The sequence below is a fragment of the Hippopotamus amphibius genome, chromosome 8 (assembly GCF_030028045.1).
Source record: "Hippopotamus amphibius kiboko isolate mHipAmp2 chromosome 8, mHipAmp2.hap2, whole genome shotgun sequence".
NCBI lineage: Eukaryota > Metazoa > Chordata > Mammalia > Artiodactyla > Hippopotamidae > Hippopotamus > Hippopotamus amphibius.
In genome coordinates, this window is record NC_080193.1 from 10,475,484 (window position 1) to 10,498,552 (window position 23,069).

At 47.6% G+C, this 23,069-nt stretch overlaps 1 protein-coding gene across 1 annotated transcript; it reads right to left on the reverse strand.

Moving 5' to 3' along the window:
* Positions 1–1,464: 1,464 nt before the first annotated feature.
* Positions 1,465–14,644, reverse strand: UNC119B (unc-119 lipid binding chaperone B). Its single transcript, XM_057746686.1, has 5 exons — positions 13,437–14,644; positions 10,799–10,912; positions 7,516–7,636; positions 7,213–7,385; positions 1,465–5,318 (listed from the first exon to the last, which is right to left on the reverse strand). Exons 1-5 carry the CDS (start codon positions 13,678–13,680, stop codon positions 5,206–5,208), a joined length of 765 nt encoding a protein of 254 aa, XP_057602669.1. The 5' UTR covers positions 13,681–14,644; the 3' UTR covers positions 1,465–5,205.
* Between the last annotated feature and the right edge of the window lie 8,425 nt (positions 14,645–23,069).

Sequence of the window (23,069 nt, forward strand, 5' to 3'; positions counted from 1 at the left end):
AAATTTTACGATTTGTATGGAAACGCAACAGACCCCGAATAGCCAAAGCAATCTTGAGAAGGAAAGACGGAAGTGGTGGAATCAGGCTTTCCAACTTCAGGCTATACTACAAGGCTACAGTGATCAAGACAGTATGGTACTGGCACAAAAACAGAAATATAGATCAATGGAACAGGAGAGAAAGCCCAGAGATAAACTACGGTCAACTAATCTATGACAAAGGAGGCAAGGACATACAATGGAGAAAAGGCAGCCTCTTCAATAAGTGGTGCTGGGAAAACTGGACAGCTACATGGAAAAGAATGAAATTAGAACACTTCCTAACACCACACACAAAACTAAACTCAAAATGGATAAGAGACCTAAATGTAAGGCCAGACACTATAAAACTCCTAGAGGAAAACATAGGAAGAACACTCTTCGGTGTGAATAACAGCAAGATCTTTTTTGATCCGCCCCTAGAATAATGGAAATAAAAACAAAAATAAATAAGTGGGACCTAATGAAACTTCAAAGCTTCTGCACAGCAAAGGAAACTATAAGCAAGACGAAAAGACAACCCTCAGAATGGGAAAAAATATTTGCAAACGAATCAACAAAGGATTAATCTCCAAAATATATAAACAGTTTATCCAGCTCAATATCAAAAAAACAAACAACCCAATCAAAAAATGGGCAGAAGACCTAAATAGGCAATTCTCCAAAGAAGACATATGGATGGCCGAGAGGCACATGAAAAGCTGCTCAACATCACTAATTATTAGAGAAATGCAAATCAAAACGACAATGAGGTATCACCTCACACCCGTTAGAATGGGCATCATCAGAAAATCTACAAAGAGTAAATGCTGGAGAGGGTGTGAAGAAAAAGGAACGCTCTTGCATTGCTGGTGGGAATGTAAATTGATACAGCTACTATGGAAAACAGTATGGATGTTCCTTGCAAAACTAAATATAGAACTACCATATGACCCAGCAATCCCACTACTGGGCATATACCCAGAGAGCACCATAATTCAAAAAGACACATGCACTCCAGTGTTCATTGCAGCACTATTTACAATAGCCAGGACATGGAAGCAACCTAAGTGTCCATCAACAGATGAATGGATAAAGAAGATGGGGTACATACATACAATGGAATATTACTCAGCTGTAAAAAGCGATCAAACTGGGACATTTTTTAGAGACATGGATGGACCTAGAGACTGTCATACAGAGTGGAGTCAGAAAGAGAAAAACAAATATTGTATATTAACACATATATGTGGACTATAGAAAAATGGTACAAATCAACCGGTTTGCAAGGCAGAAATAGAGACACAGATGTAGAGAACAAACATATGGACACCAAGTGGGGAAAGCGGGGAGGGTTGGGGGGGAAATGAATTGGGAGATTGGGATACCAAACTGTACACTCTAAATATATGCAGTTTATTGTAAAAAATAAAAAAATAAAAAGTTAAAAAAAACCCCACATACCTTAATGAATGTGTTTCAAAAACATGTATATACATTTTTAATTCTCAAAGCATTCCATCAAAATGTAAAGCAAAAAATACTAAGCCTAAAGCACAATACTGTGCCCTCATCACCCTAGAAACCAGCTGTACTCATTAAACCAATATTTACAGAGAGGCCACATAAAGACACTCAGAGCCCACCCCCAACTCCATACCTGCTCCCCCCAAGACACAAGGGGCCCAGTCAGGAAACAAGAGCGGGTGTACACATACTGTGAAAATCTTTCTTTTATTACTGTCTCTTGCAAAATAACATTTTATACAAATAAGTCACCTAGTTTACTTTGGACACAAAGACAATACAAACTGGAATGAGGATCTTAGGTGAAGGGGAAAGGGGAAGGAGGATAGATCAGGTCATTAACATTTCTTATATTCTGTGAAAAATAGATATATAGGGAAAAAAAATAGACTTTCACAAGTTCAATGACTTTACATGATCCTTTGTACAACAAGGGGTAAATCCACCTCCACCAGATCCTTCTTATGCCTCAAGATGTTCTGTGATGTGGAATGTTGAGAAACATGATGATTCAAGGATTGGGCTCCTGCACCAGGGACAGCAGCGCCCTCTGAGTCAGGGAGCCTCACGCACAGATGAGTCTGTGCTGTGATTCTGAGAACTATCCCCATTCCCCAACCTCAATGACATCATAGTGACAATGGCCACCAGAAGAAAGTGACTTTACAGAGAAAAAAAGGAGTACCCTGGGAGCCTATCAAGGCTGGCAAGATACAGTAAAGTAAGACTCATCCAATTAGTACATTAGACACGGCCTGTTAAGTCCATTCCAGACATGCGTCCCACTTCAACTGAGAAAACAAGATGAAGATTCCCCCAGCTACTGCCATGTCAAGAATCTCCAATCTACGGATAGCCCCAACATCCCCAAATCACTGCCCCACGTGAGAATCAGATGGCCCAAAGACTGTGAGTGTCTTCAGGAAAGCCTACATGGCCCTGAAAACTGCTTTCCCTGCAAGATAGCTCTGAGCTAACACGTGAAAAGAGGATGACCTACTTTATCCCAGAACTACTTTTAGTTATTTCCTGTTTACTCTTTAAACCATAGAATAAAATAAACCAGGATCTTCTTTGCAGAAGCTAAAAGGGCATCTTAGCCCAAAGGCTCCATAGGAAAAGAGAGGCGCTCTCCCAGGAGACTCCAGGGCAGAGGGACAGGAGCAAGACAGGAGAGGGAGGGGTGCAGGCAGCAGGCCCCCCAGAGCCAGCTGGGCCTGCCCGTCTGCTGGAATGTGTTCCCTTCAGGAGCTGCCTCTCAGGTACCAGCTCTGAACAGAGGGCATGGTCCCCCCAGGCAGGTAGGCTTCTTTCTCCCAGTGTATTGCCCACAGGTAACTGCTACCAGTAGTCCAGATGCCTTAACAACATGGCCTTCTAATTTCACTTCTGATGAGTGCAGCTACTTACTGCACAGAAAAAGTATGATTTCCAATTCTCTCCCCAGTTTGAGCACAAAAGCTTCAATTTCAGACTAACCCTACTTAAAACCCCAGAGTGGTAATGCTTCTCAAGATTTCCTGAGTAGCTAGACACGAGAACCCCGAGTCTCAGGTCCAGAACACCAGACCTTCTGGAGAGGAAGACAGCAAATCCCTATGCTGTTGGGCACACACCGAGCACTTGGCCTCAAAATGGTCTCCAGTGAGACTAAGGCAAGCTCTTGTGAAGAGACTACAGCACTATTCAAGCCAGAATGCCTGCCTCCTCCGCCCTCCTGGCCCTCTTCCCAGCAACAGCTAACACTGCAGGTAAGAGAAAGCCCACTAGCCTACCAGCTGCGGTCTGCCTGGGACACATTTCCAAGACACGCTCTACTGAGCACAGTTCTGGGCAGCTCCAGAAACCACATCCTAGATAATAATTAAACATCAAATAGCAGAAAAACTCTCCCGACTGGGCTCCTATCACAGAGAAAAAGGGGTTATTCTGAAGCTCAATGAACACAAATCTGTTGAAGGAGCCCCAGTGAGAAAGAGAAGGTGAAGAGGCAGTGCTGCTGTCTGTCCGGCAGCATATGGGATGGAGCCACACATAAGGCACCTGGATTTGCAGCCGACTCCAGTTTTGGGATTCACTCGGTCTGGGGATGAGAAGCCCACCCTGCAGGGAGCTTGGTCTCTTCCTCCCTCGGGGGTTGGGCCAGTGCCAGCACACAGGACTAACCAGGGTTTTCTCAGTGAGAAAGCTGCCAGTATCTGGCACAGCCCAGACTCTGGCCTGGCACAAAGCACTGGACAAGGTTCAAGGCCACTCACGCTCTAGAATCCAAACAGGGAGCAACACTGGTCAGTGAAAGCACAGCGACATCTGTGGCAAAGCACTGGCCCTTCTCTCCCGGGCCCCACCCGGCCTTTCTCCCAAGCACCTAGGGAGACAGCTCTCCTGTCACGGATATCATGTACCTGGGCCCTTCCTACGGCGACCTTTCTAGCAATGCTAAATCCTGGCCACAGCAACAATCTCATCAGAGGATCAGGAGTTTGGCCTGAGCACCTAAATCCACCCACACAGTCAGACAATGGTAGGGAGCTGAGGCGGGGAGAGTTCATCCCATGAGAGCCTGAGGGATGTGTACGAAAACTCTTTTGAGAACATGTCTCTCAGATAGGCCACCTCAGCCAATTTCCCCCTTTCCGAACACCTGAAACCATTCCAACTGGCAGCCCAAAGGACCAGAATACGCATTACTTAGGTCTGACCTGCCAGGATGGTTCCAGGAACTACTTCAGTACAAAAGCAGGAAGGACTTGAGCCAGGTTAGTGCCGGGAGCCTGACTATACAATCAGAAGTCTAGCCACACATTACACATGCTGCGAATGCCACTGATGTTTTATCAAAGCTCCCCACAAGAAGCCTAGGAATAAAAAACCAAAATACAGTGAGGCCTGCTCTGGCCTTAAGAGATACTACAGTTCCAAGAGCAAAACTGACACATTCTATTTCAGGAGAGACTCAAAAGTTAGGAGCCAGAAGAAACAGAGCAAGCTCACCTTTCCTCTGGAAGGAGAGTGGGAAGGCACTACCAAGCTGAAACCTCAGTGGAGCCCCGGGAGGACCAGCTGAGGATCCTGGAAGTCAGACAGACAGCAGCCCCCGCATAAGATGGCTCCTTTAGCTTGGCAGCCTCGCCCATCCCAGTGCCTCGACTCCGGGCACCACCCCTTCCCTCCGCCCCCTTCAACATTCTCTCCAGTTGGTTTAGGATGAAGCACAGGCTGAGGTCAGAGTGTGCTGATGGCGACCCCGCAGGCGAGGCAGGGGCCTCGGCTTCCCACAGCGCCCCTGAGCCTACAGAAGAGCCTTCTCTCCCGGGCACAGCTGTGCCCGGAGAGACCCAGGCTTATCAGGACAATCCAGAGGAGCCATGACTACATGAAAATAAACCTTCTTTTTTTATCTGGATTCCAGGAGTCTTATCCTAAGTTTTCCTATAGTATCTCTGTGACCTAAGGGGCACGGGAAAAAGGGAAGAAAAAAATACTGGGGAAGGAAACACAGCACTGCTTGGCACCTCTCTTGGAGCACAGGAAACTGCCACCCCGGCCTCGGCTTCCTGGGGTCAGGTTCCAGATGTGTGTTGACAGCAGCTTCAGCCACCTCTGTGCGCCAGGACCTTGGGCCACAGCAAAGCACCTCCCCGTCTGCTCCTGCCGCAGCTACTGGCCCCCGTTATAGGCATAGTCTGCCTTGTTGTGCATTATCAGCTTGTTGTCGACAAAGTAGAAGCTGTCAGAACGGGTCTCATAGGGATTTTCAATCATCAGACGAACTGCAAGTCAGGGAAAGGTAAAAAGCAAAGACTTGTATGTGAGTCTGCCCCATGGACCAGGTGAGAAAAAACTCAGCATCCTCTCTAATATTCGTAAGCCAGCCTTTCCCCAAAATGTGAGCATATGCTATCAGAATAATGAGGTCAGAACACAGGGAGCCGGTCTTGAGAGCTAGGGAAACCTGGGGACCACAGAAGCCCCCAAGCTGAGCATGCTGTCCACGTCAACAGAAGCATGCGACCAGCTCTGGACCTGACCCTCTGTGGCTGTTGCCAGCCCAGGGCTCAGTCAGAACCGCACACAGAGGTGCTTGCCCCTTTGCCAACAGGTACCACAGCAGCCTACTGACTTGGCGCTTCTGGTCCCCACCTCTAGACATTCTGGTCCAAATTCAGAAAGCTGTGCCTCGCTGTGCCCTCTTCCCGCAGGCACCCCCGGCCACAGAGGAATCCCAGGTGTGCCTGAGGGCAGGGGCGCAAAGGGCAAGGCGGCTTCTCCAGAGATGGCTCAGGGTATTAACTTTCCAACGATCCAGCAAAAGGCGAGCCTGTCTTGGGATCCAGATTTTAAAAATCTGTTTGTTCAGGCAGTTGCCCCAACCTCTTTAACCACAGCTCGAGAGTCAAGAGCGCTGAGCGTCACTACCTCTGGTCGGTTCTGAGTCAACGGTCACATGCTATTCTGAATCCTCTGGAGGAAATGCTGTTGCTGACCACAGTTCTCAAAGGTGAGCTGCTTGTTTCAAGTTCTTTGAACTCACCCAGGCCAAAGTTATCTAGTTCATATCCAGAGTACTCACCCCCACACTCTTTTAGCTTATCTGGCTTCAAGAAGAAAAAGTTATACGGCCTTAGGTAAAAGCTTGAAATGCTGTACATAATCTTTTCTGGCAAGTATCTACATATTCCAGCCCAGCTTGGGGAGTGGGCTTCAAATGAGGATCACGACAGTTGATGTGGTCATCAGCACCCTGCCCCCTTCTCAGCAATCCTCACTTTACCTGGGAACAGCACTGCTGCATGAGCAAAGAATGCTTGTCAGAAAATGAGAATTTTAAAGACCTGAGATTCTGAGAAAATTGGTCTGTATATGTAGACCCTTCCTCGCGATCCATCTAAACTCCACCACTACTCACAGAATCCCACTCACATCCTCACTGCTCTGGAACAACCTTCCCTAATTACTCACAGGGGATGCTAATGTGAGAGGGCCAGACCGAAGCCATGGAATACACAGCCTGTTCTTCCTCTGTCATTCAGTCCATCTCGTCCCCAGCCCAGCCTTCTCCCTGCAGAGCCTTCCCCAGTTCTTCCTCCTCAGAACTACAGGATGACTCTTACTAAGACACTGCTTCCATCACGTCACTTCTTCTGCTCCAAAACGTCTAACAGCTCCCTATTTCCTGCTGGATCTAACAGTTTATCTAATGACACTTCTACTTGCAGAGAATGAGAAAAAGGTGGTCCTCAGACCCAGAATTCTACTTAGCCCACACTTTCACATGTAGTTCTGATTAGGGAAAAAGCAAAGGACTAACAGAGTGCTGAGCAGGAGCCGGTGACTAGAAACCATGACTGGTCGTGTATCAAATCGGAGTCCCAGGGGTTGTCAGGGGCCTCCTCTTATCTCCCTCAACCACTCTCTTCCCCGCAGCAGGCATCTAAAAGGGATGGCCTGTATTAAAACCTTCAGTGCTCCCACGCACTGAAGTCAGAGTCTGAAACAGGAGACAGGAGCAATAGGAAACAAGAAGCCTGAGGTCAAAAGACTAGAGATGCATCGCATCCCTATTTCTCTGCAAATGAGGTCACTGGACCAGATGGATTTCATCTCTGGGTCTGTTCCTTCTAGCCTGAAGAATCCAGAATGTTGTAAAAGTCAAGGGATACGTACTGACATCCTCAGAAAGCTGGGGAAACTCATAGATATGTTCACAAGTGTTCCTACTGCTGGGGATGCAGAAGCCAAAATCAAAGTCAAAGTTTTTCAGCAGGCGTTCCCGGAAATAGTGCCGCTCGATCATCCGGAAGTTTGACACAGGTTTGTCTCCCACCGTGAACTCCACCCTGCAAAATAAATCTCTTTGAGCCCGACTTTGCCTCATCCCTCCACTAAAGCCAACCCCAAACGCGACCAAGAAGATTCTTCTCTGTGAACCAGAAGAATGTCTTCCCCTCAGGAAATGCTGGTACTCACGTGGCACCCACGGTGCGGAGGCGCAGAAACGCTGGTGTGAACTGATAGCGCACGAAGCGGCCCGCGCTGACATCCACATCTCCGCCTGCCTCCTCCTCCTCCTCCTCCTCTTCCTCCTGGTCTGAAAGAGCACATGGAAGCTGAGTGAACATCTTGGTAAAGAGCACGACCGATGAGCAGTACTAGTACTGACACCGACACCGACACCGACGGCAGGACGGCCAGTACTCACTGAGCACCTGCCGTGATTGCAGGCCCCATGCTGCCCACTTCACAGGATCCTCACCACAACCCTGTAGGTGTTGTCTTCATTTTATCTCCGCTTTACAGACCAGCAAGCTCAAGCTTAGAGAGGTTAACTAATGTGTCCAAAGTCCCTCAAATATAGGCAGACCTCACAGATATTGCGGGTTCAGTTTCAGACCACCACGATAAAGTGAATCACATGAAATCTTTGGTTTCCCAGTGTACATAAAAGTTATGTTTACACTTTACTATAGTCTATTAAGTATGCAATAGCATTCTGTCTAAAAAAAACGCACGTGCCTTAATTTTAAAATAATGCTGTTATATTCAATATCCTGTAATAAACCATAATGGGAAAGAATGTGAAAAAAATATATGTATAACTGAATCACTTTTCTGTACACCAGAAACTAATACAACACTATAAATCAACCATACTTCAATTAAAAAAAAAAACTTTTTTTTTAAATGTTGAAAAAAATGGAGGGGCTTCCTAGGTGGCGCAGTGGTTAAGAATCCGCCTGCCAATGCAGAGGTCATGGGTTCGATACCAGCTCCAGGAAGATCCCACATGCCGCGGAGCAACTAAGCCCGTGTGCCAAAAAAAAAAAAACTAGGAAAAAAAAAAAAGAAAGAAAGAAAAAAATGGAGCCAAAAGACTTATTCAATGCAAGGCTGCCACGGACCTTCAGCTTGTAAAGAACACAGTATCTGTGAAGAACAGTAAAAGCGCAATAAAGCGAAGCACAGTAAGATGAGGTAAGCCTGCAGTAAAGTGCAGGGCACAGGGATGTGAACCCAGGTCCATCAGACTGGAGGCCTGTTCTCAAACACTAAGCTATTTGCCTTTTATATAATTTGGGGCCTTGGGCCATATCCCAATGGCGAAGCCTGAAACACCAGCTGGGTGGTCTGTGATATGATCTGTGCTATACAGACTAGGCCTGCTGTTGACCAAGTTACAGTGCTTACCGCTAACCAAAAGAATGAGGCTACAAAAGTTGAAACTATTATAAAGGCATCTTCAAATAAAGCAAAAATTTCTGACACAGCAAAGACAAATCCCTAGAAATAATTTTGCTATTTAAATGGAAGATGCTGACCTACAGCCTTGAGGTACTGCACTTCCTTGGACAAATGCCTATTCCAGGCCATACCAGGCCCAACACTCCAACCACCTGGGAAAGGGTGAAGCAGGTGGGCCATGAACCAACATGTGGGACCTGCAAGAAGCTCCACACGAGTAACGATGGGCTCTGGTCTAGTCCATTCCTGACCCCAGGAATGAAAGATGTGTAAAATGAATCAGAGAACATCCTAATGTGAACAAGGAGTTAGGTCCCTCTCTAGTAGCTACCCAGTCCAGCAAGGGTATTTTTTCCAGGTCTACGCTGATCGTAAGTACAATAAAAGAGGAGTCTTTTTTAGCATCAAACATCTCTACCTGTGACAAGCCCAGGAGCAACTGGGCAACCAGACTGAGTAGGGGTTCAAAGCCAGAGACTCTAGAGCCCTGGCTCCAACAATGGGATTCAAAAAGAATCAGACCAGGCTTCCTAGGTGGCGCAGCAGTTAAGAATCCGCCTGACAATGCAGAGGTCACGGGTTCGATCCCAGCTCCAGGAAGATCCCACATGCCATGGAGCAACTAAACCTGTGTGCCAAAAAATAAAAAAATAATAATAATAAAAAAAAAGAATCAGACCAACTCTTCTCAGGGATTCGAACTCATCAGAACAAGGGTTGCAGAAGAACACTGATTCAGTGTGAGCATATTCTTAGTGAATCAAGATCCTTAAAGGTAAAGACTGGATGGGCTGAAAATAAAGGTATTTTTACAGTGTCTGCAGCTGACCTTCTTCTAGAGACAGTTCAATTTTATACTGAAATGACTACTCTGAGCCCAGTCTCATCCAAATCCAGGGTCCTGGGAACATCTAAGTATTAGAACATGTGGCTTAGAGATTCGAACGGCACAAACTTAGGAAGCTGGCTGGCCCTGAACCTCCGAATACAAGATAAGTACCCACAAGCTCGATCCTTTAGGTGTCCTGGTCAGTACTAGACTGAGCAGCATAAACAATACTGGGTGGGGATGAGGAGACGAGTGCTCTAGCCTTGGCTGTATAATTAACCTGAGCTGAGGCTTTTTCATGAAAGCCTTTCGACTTATTTGGATTACGAAAGCTGTCTTACCAAATTTACAGACTCTTGTTGAATAGCAAATCAGATGAGAAAAGCTTGGCAAAAAGAGTTATTAACACAGACCATGGCTGATACTCTGAAGGACTATCTGGGCTGGTGTTATAATAATTAACTCCAGGGGGTGCTCAATCGCCAGTGATGTTCTCCAAAGACCTACATGTGGTCCCCTGGTCAGAAATGAATCACCATGGAACTGCCTCACAAGCAAAGGAAGTGTCCATTCAAGGCTAACTTAAGGGGCCCCCAATAGTTGAGTTCACAGGTCTGGGCCTTCTGTTCATGCAGAAAATGGTGGAGATTAAAATCCAAACGAGGATTCACTAGGAAATCTGAGACACTGTTTAAAGGAAAGAGCATGAGAAGACACTCCCTCATGATCTGGACTGGAATCCTTGTGTTACCCTTCCAGAGTGTCCACAGCACTCAAGGCACAGGTAGGCTTTCCTCACTGTAGTTTAATTTCAAGGATTCCTTTCCTAAGTGAAGGCAACATGGTAAGGTCAAAGAGCACGGGACCTCAGAAAAGTCACTTGGAAATTGTGAGCCTCAGTTTCCTTATCTGCAAAATAAGGATAATAATAACCCTTCACAGATGTGTGAGGATTACATGAGCTGATGTAAACAGAAAGACGTGTAACACAGTGACCAGCTCAGTAGATACTCAACACACATCAGCCTCTCGACATAACTCAAGCCCTCAGGCCAGGCTTCAGGAGGAGGCTGGGGAGCAGGCTGAACTGGTGTCTGTGACACACAGCACAGTGGCACACAAAAATTCAAGCCTCAAAGACTTTTTGCTCTGTCAAGTGACTACTGCAATACTGAGGCCTACCTGAAACGCAAGGTTTGGCAATCTCAAAAAGCACTGTCCCTGTCTCCAGATCTCGAATTTTGAAGCGGGTGAAATCGATGCTGTAGACGTTGTCTTCGGGTTTACATAAATAATCTGAAAATAAGAGAGAGACACCAATGCTGTTAAGTAATCCTCCAAAACTAACATTTCTTTTTCAAGTTTTAAAGCAAACTCAGGTTTTTTTCTTACACAATTCACTTAAAATACACCCCAAAACTTCCTCTTATAAGTAAAAGCTGTATGGAGAGAATTAGGGGATCCAAGAAAGAAAGAAAAAAATGGATTTGGTTTGGATGAAAGATTATTATAACACTTTAGAAACAGGGAAGGTAAAAGGGGATTTCTTTGGAAACACTTCAAAAATGGCCTACAAACCTTTCACTGAATGTCACAACAGGATAGAATTTTTTTAGAAATCCATTTTAAAACATTTATGCTGATCTAATGGCTAATACGGTACATGTTTGCTGACCTTATCACAAAGCAGAGATCAGCCAACTTTTTCTGTAAAGGGTCAGATTATGAATAACATTGGCTTTGAGGCCACACAGTCACTATCACAACTACTCAACTCTGTCACTGTAGTACAAAGGCAACCACAAACATGCAAATGAATGAACGTGGCTGTATTCCAATAAAGCTATTGGAAATGCAAAATTTATATAACCATGTGTCCCCAAATATTTTTTTTTCCAACCGTCTGAAAAGGTAAAAACTATTCTTAGCTTGTGAGCTGCAGAAACCCAGCGGTGGGCCATACCTACCCAGGTGGCAGGACAGATTTGCTGGGGAGGGCATGAGGCCAAAGTGAAGTAAGCCCACAACCTGATCTGCTAATCAAAACAGTACTGATCAAAGACAATTTCACTGATTTATTTCTATCATGACTCCTGAGAGCATCTTCTCCACAACTCACTTTGGCACTTTATCTTCTATTGCCTGCTTGTGTTAGCTGTTTCATATTTTACAACTTGACTCTCCAGTAAGATGGCAAACTTGAGAGCTACTGATTATTCTGTATCTCCCAAAAGCTCTGCGATTGGTTCTGCACCTTTAGAGGGGACTCAATAAATAACCTGCTGAACAGAACAGACTTTAAGAAGAGTAACAAAATCCAGAGATCACCAAGCTGACTTGTGACTTTCTCCAATAAGCTGTGTTTGGTGCATTTGAGCACAGGACCTGAGTGCCCTCCGAGAATGCTGCTTAGGGCCAGGTATTAGAGTGGCCTAATTCACCCCTGATATCAGGAGAAAGCATGAGGTGAGAAAGGTGAGGTGGGGAGCATTTCATTTGGGAGAACCCCAAATGAAAACTGGGTCAGAACAGAAGCAGCTTTTTCACAATGTTTCTATGAAACAGAATAGCAAGACCTTCCAAAGATATACTCAGGCATGCAAAGAACAGTCCTGCCCCAAATAAGTGATGGAAAATGGACATATGAAAATGTCCAGAATCAAATTAAAGCTATTTTAGGAGATGGGAATTCCCTTTCATACAGGCTGGACCAAGGCCCATCCCCACAAACTGCCATCCTCAAGTCACTGCTGTGGCCTCTAGCTCCCTGAGGGACACCTGAGCACCCCTGGGCTGCCGACTAAAGCAATTCAGCAGATAACAGGACAGCAACCTTAATTCATCAAGGGAGTGTGGGTGCTTCACAGAAGTCTGGAGGACAGGGTGGGTGGCTGGGCAAGCAGGGTCTAACCAACTGACTGACTGCAAGCTCTTAGGGGGAAACAGCAGCAAGAGAAAGGACATCAAGTCAGGGGTTGGCCTGAAAGAGAACAGAAAAAGTGAGGAGAACCAGGACTGCGGTGAGCTGTATATTTCTTCCCACCCCTCCTTCTATCAATGAAAAGGTGTAGAACGGTTGCATTTTACGCAAGAAATGCATCTCTGACACCCTGACGTAGTCTTAACTCACTAGAGCAAGTGTCAAAAGTAGGAGTCACATTTTGGTTTTGTGTGTGAACTCAAACTTTAATATATTTTTTTTCATGTGGCACGAAATGCCATGGCAAGGTCTCTGAGGAAGGAAGAGCCCACTTTGCACACAAAGGGGCAAGGCTTGGGACCCAAAAACGTAGGGGGCCAAGGCAGGCTGTAAAGAGGGAGGGGCTGTCAGAGGCCGGCGTGGAGAGAAAGGCAGAGAAAGCAGAGAGGGGTCTGGGCTGGCAGAGGGCTGCAGGAGCTGGCTGTGGACGGGTTAAGGGGGCCTAGCTGAGCAGGAACTTCACTGATAGCTGGGGGGCAGCGGCCCACTTCCCAGGGTCAGGAGGATCTGGTTAAGCCAAGGGGCGGATTCCCACCCAAACAGATCCGGCTGAGGAGGAGAAGGGCCGGGCCTCAGGGCCCAGCGGGGACGGGCTACAGGGAAGCTTGGGGTGGCCGCACTCAGGGGAGTGCAGTTAAGCGCGCCTCCCAACCAGGTCTAGGTGAGGGGCGGGGAAGCGCAGACCCGGCCGGACGGAGCAGTGGGCAGCGCGGCCTGGCCGGCCGGGGGCGCCTGGGTGGCCCCCTGGGCCGGCCGAGCGGCGAGCGGCCGGTTCCGCCGAAGGCTACAAGGGGCCCGCGGCCCGGCGCGAGGGGAGGGCGCGGCCGGCCCCGCACTTACTCTCGGTGACCCGGCTGAGGCGCAGGACGTGCTCGGGCCGGATGGTGTCCAGAGCCAGCAGCTCCTGCTCCGTGACCGCTGCCCCGATGCCGTCGTCGGCCGCTTGGTGGGGCGCCTGCCGCCGCGCCTTAAGCCTGTTCAGGACGCCGCCGCCCGCCTTCTTCTTCTCCTCCTTGCCAGTCACCAGCCCCCCGGGCCCAGCCGCCGACCCCACGGTCGCCGCCTTCGAGTTCGACCGGCTCATCGCTCCGCCGCCAAGATGGCCGCCGCCTCCGCAGCGCCGTAACTATGGAGAGCGGGGGCGGGGCCGGGGCGGCAGCCGGGGGCGGGGCCGAGGCGGGCGGGGCCCGCGGGCTGCGTCGCTAGCCCCCTCCCGCCAGCGTTGGTCCAGCCAAGTGGCTGGCACCTTAGTACTCCAGATTCTCCATCCGGCCCCCGGGGTCACCCCACATGTCTAAAAAAATATTTCGTATGGTCAAATATCTTTCTGTCACATAAAATGTAGACGAGGCATCTTGAGAAAATGTTTTTTTCATCGGTAGTCTAGAAGGTAAGCTAAGATAATGTTTGCTATGCAAAGGCAGCTTTCCAATTAGATTGCCATTCCTCAACCCTACTGTGTGAGGCTTTGGGCTAGACAGTGGGCTGGGCTACAGGGAATGTAAGAATACGAAAGAGGGAAAGGATTGAGGCGGCTATATTCACCACTGCGTTCAGGCAGTCTAGCTAATGCCTGACACATGGTAGGTGCTCAATAATGACTGAATGAACGAATGAGTGAAGGAAGGCCTGAATAGCACTGAGCTATGGAGGAGCTCCCACATTGTTGGGGAAGACTTTGAGGTACACAATTCATCATGTGGTCCTTCCTCTTGACCAGCCCTGTATGAATGAACTAGAAGACAAACCAAACTTGTAATTGCTGCAGCAGAGGTACTACTAGAGTACACAGGAGGGGTCTGGGGGTGGACAGAGGCTTCAGGGATGACATCTGCACTGAGACTTGGCAATTAACCATGATTTCAACAACTAAAGGAGGTGGGTGGGAGGGGGTAGAACACTGCCCTCTTACACTCCAAGCGGCTCCTTCTCTAGAGATTGTGGATCCACACGCTTCTGTGTTGGAGGCCTGGGCCTGATTGATGCAAACTGTGTCTGCTAGGTCTGATGTCACCTCTTAGCTAGACTCAGGCCAAAGTGAAACTCTACCCCTCTCCCCACTGTCAGCCTCAAAGACTTGATTTATGCAGGCCTTGCTGGGTACCTCTCACCTAATATGAGGGGTTTGGGAGTGGCCAACAGGCCTCGCCTGGTTCCTGGACAATACCCCAACCTGACTCCACCTGTCGCCCAGCCTGGTGGAACAGTATATGGCCAAGTTCCTATCTAAATGCTGTCCTGTCTTTGAGAGATTACCACCGGGGTGGGATTTCCCAAACTGTTCAGGGAAATTTTAAGATGTGTACAAAGAATTAAAGTCTTTCCCTTTGCAAACAATTCTTTTTAAACTACTCAGCAGTAAGTGGTTACTGAAGAATTTCCAGAACTCTTACTATGCTACTTGATTGTGAATCACCAAGAGGAGGGTTTAGCATGCAGCCATTTCCCACAATCACTTGCTCACTGAACCTTTGCTCTCAGAACACCAGGACTAGAGTTATCTGGATGCCAGCTTTGCTCGTTAGGGATGATAACATATTGACCCCTTTCCCTGCAATTCCATGTCCAGGAATTTAGCCTATATGTATGACAAAGCTGTTTACTGCAGGACCACTCCTAACACTGAAAAATTACACTAAGTTACAGTTGTATCCATTCATGTTACACAGCTGTTAAAAAGAATGAGATCCATCTCTATGTACTCCTACCGAGAGACCTCAAACATAGATTAGCAGGGGAAGGGGAAACAAGGCACATATTCCCCTTTGTTTAAAATTTAAAAGTATATGAATATTTGTATCTGTAATTGTAAAGGAAGGAGTTTGGACATATACAATAAAGTGTTAAGTGAGGCTCCCTTTGGGGAGGAGAGTATTGGAAAGGACTAAACGGGGATATATTCACTTCTGACACTCTTTAGAGCTACTTTTTTTTTTAATATTTATTTGGTTGCACTGGGTCTTAGTTGCAGCAGGCGAGCTCCTTAGTAGCAGCATGCATGTGGGATCTAGTTCCCTGACCAGGGATTGAACCTGGTCCCCCTGCATTGGGAGTGCAGAGTCTTCTACACTGTGCCATCAGGGAAGTCCCTAGAGCTACTTCTATACTACTTTATCACAACAAGCATATGATCATGGGCTGCTTGTATGCTTTTAAATAAATAAATAATAACTTAGGACGTGTCTGGAAGGTAGACTCTAAGTCAAAGTAGCCTTATTATCTCTTAAAATTTAAAAGCCACCTCAAACTTGATCACCTTTTTCTGTTCAAAAATTTTTAAATAAATACTGCCATATAAGGGTGTTGAGGCTTGTACTCTCTGATCACTACCTATGAACTGTGGTTAAAAAGAAAAAGACTATGTCTTTAGAATAGAAAACAAAGAAAGAAAGAAAGAAAAAATATCTATAAATATTCCTTTTTAAAAAGGAGTAGGAAAAATTAGGGGTATAACCTCCAATCTGCCTCTGCATTTCCTCACCAAATCTTCCAAAGGTATGTCAAAAGGCTCTTATAAAAAAAAAAGTTTTTTTGGAAAGTACATATACTAATTCCCCATTTGGTGGAAAAAGGAAAATAGAGATTGACTGCATTAAGTAGCAACCCCAATGTCTCCCTGGGCCAGCCATAGGTAGACTGGAGTGGAAAGGCTGGCCTCCTTCACCCCAGCTTGGTGCTCTTCAAAAGTCCCTCTCCTCCAGCTGCTTATTTTCCTCACTGTAAGAGCTGTGATAGTGGCTGTTTTCCAGGGCAGTCCCAGAGTTGCCAGGCAGTCTGCCTCAAATCAGGCCAGGCAGGTGGGGCCCAGAGCTGGTGCAGTCAAGGTAAGCAGGACACCAGAGGGCTTTTTTCTGCTGAGACAGGGGAAGTTCAGTCTTCCTTCCTGCTGCCTCCCTAAAGGTGGCATCCATCGCATCTGCCAGTCGTGGCTGGGACTGCAGGCAGGCCTTGTGGTCTGGGAAACTGAGAGCTAGTACTTCCCTCGTGCCCAAGTCACTTCTCTCCCTGGCTAAGAGCTGTTTTTTAAAAGCATTCATTTATTATTTATATCCCACCTGTTTCCAGAAAGGATTCGTGGCGTATTCCAAAGTTGTACAGCACAAGACTGGTGGGTGGAAATTCATGTAGCCTTGCTGAGGGCGTAGCTTTCAAAATTTAAAGTGTATATACTGTTTTTTGTTTTGTTTTGTCTTTGGCTGTGTCGCGTGGCATGCAGGATCTTAGTTCTCCAACCAGGGATCTAATGTCTGCCCCCTGCAATGGAAGCTCGGAGCCTTAACCACTGGACTATCAGGGAAGTCCTGTGCATACACTGTTTGATTCAGTAATTCCTTAATGGAATTCTAAAGGCACACTTGCACATGTGAAAAATAAATATATATAATAAATATGTATGTATGTACATATAAATATAAATACATATAAAATGAAAGATATACACCAAACATAATACACCTGTATTATCCTCTAGGGATTAAAGAGGTAGGACTAAGAAAGATGAGTTTTCACATACTGCACTGCATGTAAATTTTTTAAATGTACTTATGCACTTTGTATCACTAAGTCTTAAAAGGTTACTGCCTTTTTCAGAGAAAGAATAATATAATAAACCTCCATGTAACCATCACCCAGCTTCTTCAGTTATCTATATTCAAAAGGTTCCTTCTTCAAAGTAGTACATCATGAGGTTAAAAGCATAGGCTCTGCCGTTAGACAGAGCTGAGTTCCAGTCCTCACTTGGCCACTCACCAGCTATGTGACTTTGGGCAGGTCATTTATGCCCTCTGAGCCATTGTTTTCTTATCTGTAAGTCAGGCTAGTCACTGGTCTTTCCTAAGGTTGTAAAGAGGAGATGAAAACAGCAACAAAAAGCACTCTGCTGGCTCCAGGGAGAGTGTCTTGTGAACGGTCACTATGGCAATACATGTAAGTGGCCTCTTTCTCCTGGACCTCTCTGCTGAGGGCAGGCACTCTGGGCAGGGAGAAGCCTGGGAGCTGGATGGGAGAGTGCGGTGACCGAAAAGAACAGTCAAGTCAGAGCAGAGAGGAGATGAGCTGGGGACCAAGGCTTGAGGAAGCAACAGACTGAGTCAAGTAGAGGCCGTGAGAAAGCTCAGGAGAGGGAGTCTTAGGATGAGGCCCAAGGCAAAAAGTAAGTGGGCTTTTTTTCACTAATATAAGTGGTCAGCAACAAACAAAACTAAGGCTCTTGGGCCAGGGAACCGCAGTGAGGTGCCTACCATCTCAGGTTGCTAGACAGCAGAGGCCCGCCCGCTCCAGACCTCCTCCGTGCTTCACCTCTGTTCTGCCTTGACACTTCAACATTGCTATGGCAACAGGCTTTCCAGTAAATGTTGGAAAAACTCATCTCTCTTCCTCTGTGGGGGGCGGAGGGGCGTGGGGTACTAAGTACGGAGAAAGGTCCGACACACCGGCTCCAGCCAACCGGGAGCCTGATTTCCTCAGCGAGATTAAGATCTGGACCCAAGAGTGTCTTAACCCAGCCCCCGGCACTTGGCCTAAGATCTTCTGTCAGATAATCTTTCTCCCTGAGAGTCCCTAGAGCAGGGCTTCTTCAGGTCTCTTCCCCATTTGGCAGCTTGTGCAAAGCTACCTGAAATAGTAACAACCAAGTCTAAATCAGTAAAGAACTCCAGTTATGGGTGGGTTCAAGCTAAAAATGAGGCTCTGTGGGCCTCCTGGCTTATTTGGGCCCTGAGAAAAGACTCCATCAACACTGGCTTCATTCTTGGAGCTGAGCACTGAATTCTGCCCTTCAAGGGATAACTAAAGGAGGTAGGCCAGCTCTCCCTCCCATTCCCCAAACCAGCAGCCTCCATTCCTGCTTGGAGAAACACAGCACATGGCATCAGGGGAGAATGGAAGGTGGGAGAGAGGAATGATTAAGAGTGACAGTCCTGGTGTAAAACCTCAGTTCTGCCTTTTGCTGGCTGTGTGGCCTTCAGCAAGGCACCTCACCTCTTGAAGGTGAATACCAACTGGTTTGTTGAAGGTTAAACAGAGATAACATTGGTAAAACTGCTTGGCCTTGTGCCTGGCCCATTTCAAAGGCTCAGTGAAAGATATCTGTAATTATTATTTTTTTAGCCTTAGAAAGAGCGTGGGCTTTGCAGACAAATAGACCGGGTTGAATCCTGGCTTGACCGTTTACTGAGTAGCCTGGTGTAAATTACTCAAGTTTTTGGAGCTTCGTATTCCTTATTCCTCAGCTATAAAATGTGATGGATAAATCATAGGGGAAAAAAAGTCCTTCTTGCACTTTCTGCCCCTTCCCGCCCCTTCCCTTGTCAACACTGACAAAACACCAGAAAAGGAGACAGCAGAGAAAACCGTCCCATGGCTCAGTCTGTCCACAGGCTATCATGGAAGCTGAGGAGAAAATGGGAGGGGAGGCAGCTACGGGCTCAGTGTGCCTTGGAAGTGAGAGTGTCATGGCCTGGTGTTCCAGTGAAAGTGGAAACAAAACAAAACAACTGTTTATTTCTCCTTGAATGCGCTGCTGGTTGAAATGGCCGGGCAGCATTTTAAAAAACTCTGTTCCCTTAACCAAACATCCTGGTGAAAAGAAAAGAAAGCTCCCAGGTTCATCACGTGAGAACCTTTAGCAGCCAAGAGAACCCCTGGGTCTCCCTCTTCCCACCCCATCACCCCAACCTCACTTCTTTGCAGTCAAGTTCACACTCAATCCCAACACAGAGTGTCACTGCAAATTGTTTATTAAAACACAAAGCAATGGACAGTGAAAAACATCCTGATTTTTTTTACTTTTTGGTGGGAGCAGGGTGGGGCATGGATGGGGTAGGGACAGATGGAGACAGCCCAGAAGGAAAGACAGCTCTGTCCACCCCTACAGCTTTCCCGGGCCAGCCAGGTTCAAAGCCCCTCAGCCACATCTCACTGTCACTGTAAATGCGTGTTGTGGCTACAGACAGAGAGAAGGTTCGGCCTCTGCAGGGAGAGGATGAGAATCTAGCGTAGGGGCTACGAAGAACTTGACACTATTCTCCAGCACTTGGTACAAAATAGAGCAGCCAGGCCCAATCTAGAGGGGCGGGCTTGATTTCCTGACAAGTCAGGTTAGGCCAACAATGGTTGAAGAGGCTGCCCTGAGCTCTGAATGGGCAGCTGGTCCGAGTGTGGAAGAACCTGGTGGAAGGAAAATCCAAGGAGGGAACTCACCCAGGGTCAAATTTCTTTTCATTCCCTGGATCATGACACACCAGGGAAGAGAGGAGTCAAGGCTGTCTCATTCCTGGTTCTGCCATAACGCCTCTCCCTGCCAACTCTCCCCTCCCACCTGGCAACTCAGCCCTCCTTTCCCGACAGTTATCCTTTGAAAGGACGGAAAGCGCACTTCAGATTGTTGTTGTTTTTCCTCATACTGAAATAAAGCCCCGAAGCTCAAAATAGAGGTGAGAATGGAGTTCTGCTTTTCCTGGTGCTACGTGCCCCTATCTCGCAAGACTGCCTGCATGCAAGAGGTGCCAAGGCCCTCTCTGCCAACGCCAACAGGCACTACTGTTTCCCTGGCTGCCAGCATAATCCTGGCTCCTTGGTTTTATACTCCTGCGGGGCAGGGAAGGGGGAACCCATCCCAAGAGATCCCTCCTGCTCTTTTCCTGCCAAGCCAGCCAGGCCCCAAATCATCTGCCCTCATCCAAATGATTTGGCAGCCTACAGCCAGCTCGCCAAAGGCAGCTGGGCAAGGACGAACCAGATCGGCATCAAGCCACCCATGCACAGAGAAGAAACTGCCCTCGCTGGGCAGCGGACCCACTGGAGCCAACCTAGTCTTGTAACAAAATGAGGAAATCTAGCCCTCTTGCCCCAGGAGAGGTCTAAATACAGAAAGAGCTAGAAAGAGTCCTAGCTCGGACTGAAAGGGAAGAATTACTCTGATCTCTCTGAAGCTTGAACATTAAGGCTTCTTTGCAATTTTCTTAGAGCTCTTTCTTCCCTAATTATATCTCTCCATAGAAGAGTAGATTCCTTCTCTGGTTTCTGAACCCATCCTGGGTGTATCTGCTTCTACTTCTGCACCATCACTTAGCCTCGCCCCAGGCTCCTTCCCCTGGGGCCACAGGGGAAGGAGGCCCAAAGCTTACCCTCCCTCCCCACCTTGTTGTTTTTGTTTTTGTTTCTTAATTCGTCTCTCACTCTGGAAAGCTCACCTGCTCTCCTAGGTCCTTTTGGAGAGGCAGGAAGGACAGTATTACATGTTGCCACTTGATGCCATTAAGGCTCCTCGAGGCAAGAAGACACTTTAATTAGGTCAGAGCCTGGCCAGCAAAGGGGAAGGGGAGGAAGGGATGGGGAAGCAGCCCCATGGCAGGAACTGTGAGACCCCCTGCCCAGACCTGAATCTAGAGGGAACGCCCACCCTGGCTCAGAGCAGGAGAGGAAAAGGCACTGTGCTGACCGTGTGGGTCCTTCCCCAATCCCCAGGGAGGGTCGAGAGCCTGCTAATTCTCTCCCTGGGCTTCCCAAGGTGAGCCGATTTCTAGGGAAAGGAATATAAGTGCTAGGAAAGGGAAAATACTGCTGCTGTTTTCTGAAGTTCAACTGAGATTCTAGAAGTGATGGCCAGGCCTTCCCAGGAGAGGGCAGAGGCAGGATGAGGAAGAAGAGAAATTCCTTAAAACAGAAGCTTCTCCAAAAAGAAAAGAAGTCAAATCACAATTCGAAAACTGGATTAAAGTTCCCAGGCAAAGAGAGGGGGAGGTGAGCTTAACTCGAACTTCACCCCATCTCTTCCGAGCCTAAGTGACTTCTAATGTGATCCCCCAATTTCAGGCCAGTATCTCTTAGGCAAATAGTGGGAACAAGAAAACAAGATCACACTCTCAAACTAACAGGTGGGCCTGCCGGCCCTGTGGTCCTCCTGCGAGTCAGACACCACTGACATAAAAAGAACCATCTTTCAAGTCACCAGAACGCAAGGTAAACACTGAGCAGCTTCTGCTCAACAGTGGAGGTTTTTTTTTTTTTCCTTCAGAAACATGTATCTGGTTCAGGGGGCACAGGTCCCACAGATTGTTTCCTGGCATGATGTTCCCGTCAGCATGAGTGAAGCCCCAAAAGAGTCGGATTAAAGGCCAGCTGGTCCCTGACCCAAATCAGAGCTACACTGCAGGCTCTCAGCCCACCTTCCACAGACATCTTTGCCCGGTCCACCCAGAAACTGAACCCAAGCCATACTTCTAGCAACAAGAGTTTCACCTTGGCTGTCTGCTCTTGGCTTTGGCCAGCTAGGCTCAGGAGAATCTATAAGCCTAGGACAGAGCATGGATCCAGTAGAAGAGTTCAGGCCTCTCCTTCCCCACCCCTAATGGGCATGACTTCTCACCTCCCCAACCTGTCAGACTCCCCAACAGCGCAGCCCCTCAGCCCTAGCACCAGTTCAAGATACAGACATGGGGCCAAACAGTGCAAAAAGCAAAAGATGAACAACAGAGTAATTCTTGACACACATAATACAAAAATAAAAATAGAGTACCCCATCCCCACCCCTTTAACCTAAACTTCATGTACCTATATCATCTTGAAGGAGCCAAAAAAAAAAAAAGCTTTCAAGCTCAGCATCACAAGCCAACTGTGACGAGCCCTGGGCAGCTCGGTGAGCTGGGTGGGCTTGGTTCCAGGGGACTCTACCCCAGCCCCCACCAGACTTCTTCCTGTTTCCTCACTTCCTCTTTAGTTTTTGTGAGCCATAGAAAGATGTTCCTTCCTTTCAGACACAACCAAAGAGGAAAGTACCCGTCCCTATCCCTGAGCTCAGAGGGGAAGGATGGGCTTGGAAACAGAGGCAGAAGCAAAGCTGCTTGGCTTACAGTACCATTAGGAAATGGCCCCAGGAGCCAGGGTTTCCTTCTGAGACTCTGAGTCACTGAAGGGAAGGGTTGAGGTGAGGAGGCGGGGAGCCCTCCCTCCTCACAGAGACCCAGACAAGCTAACGAACAAGGCAAAATGGAGGCAGCAAGCCCTCCTTCCGCATCCTGTTTACTCCACGGGCAGTGGCCCGCGGCTCTGGAGAGCTGTGATGGAGCGGGAATGGAAGCCACTGTCAGAAGCCCAATTAATAGGGTGTCCACGGCGCCCGGCAGCTGGTCCCCAGGACCAAGGCTTCGGGACGTCACCCTGTAACGCAGGGAGCCTCGTGAAGCGCTCCAGAGTGTTCCTCTGATTACAGCTCCAGGCCGCAGCCGTCCAGCTGCCTGACTCGGTACCCGAGCACTGAGGCCTAAGTCACAGCGGAAATAAAGGGCTACGACTCTCAAAGGACTAAATGCTCACCTGGAATAACTCATGAAGGACATGAGCCCAAGGGCTACTTAGTCACGTAACGAACAGTTCAAATATATGGAGCTCTTAGAAAACATATCCAAAATGACAAACTCAAAATTAAACACATTCTAAAAAGATGGGCCTGGTCTGAGATTCTGTGCTGCTCCA

Bases quoted from the DNA above. Each gene is read 5' to 3' on its own strand.
- UNC119B (XM_057746686.1), bottom strand. From the start codon at position 13,680: ATGAGCCGGTCGAACTCGAAGGCGGCGACCGTGGGGTCGGCGGCTGGG. The intron at 7,386-7,515 runs GTGAGTACCAGC...TTTATTTTGCAG, and splicing joins CTCCGCACCGTGGGTGCCAC to GGTGGAGTTCACGGTGGGAG. The intron at 5,319-7,212 runs GTACGTATCCCT...CCTGACTTGCAG, and splicing joins CCAGCTTTCTGAGGATGTCA to TTCGTCTGATGATTGAAAAT.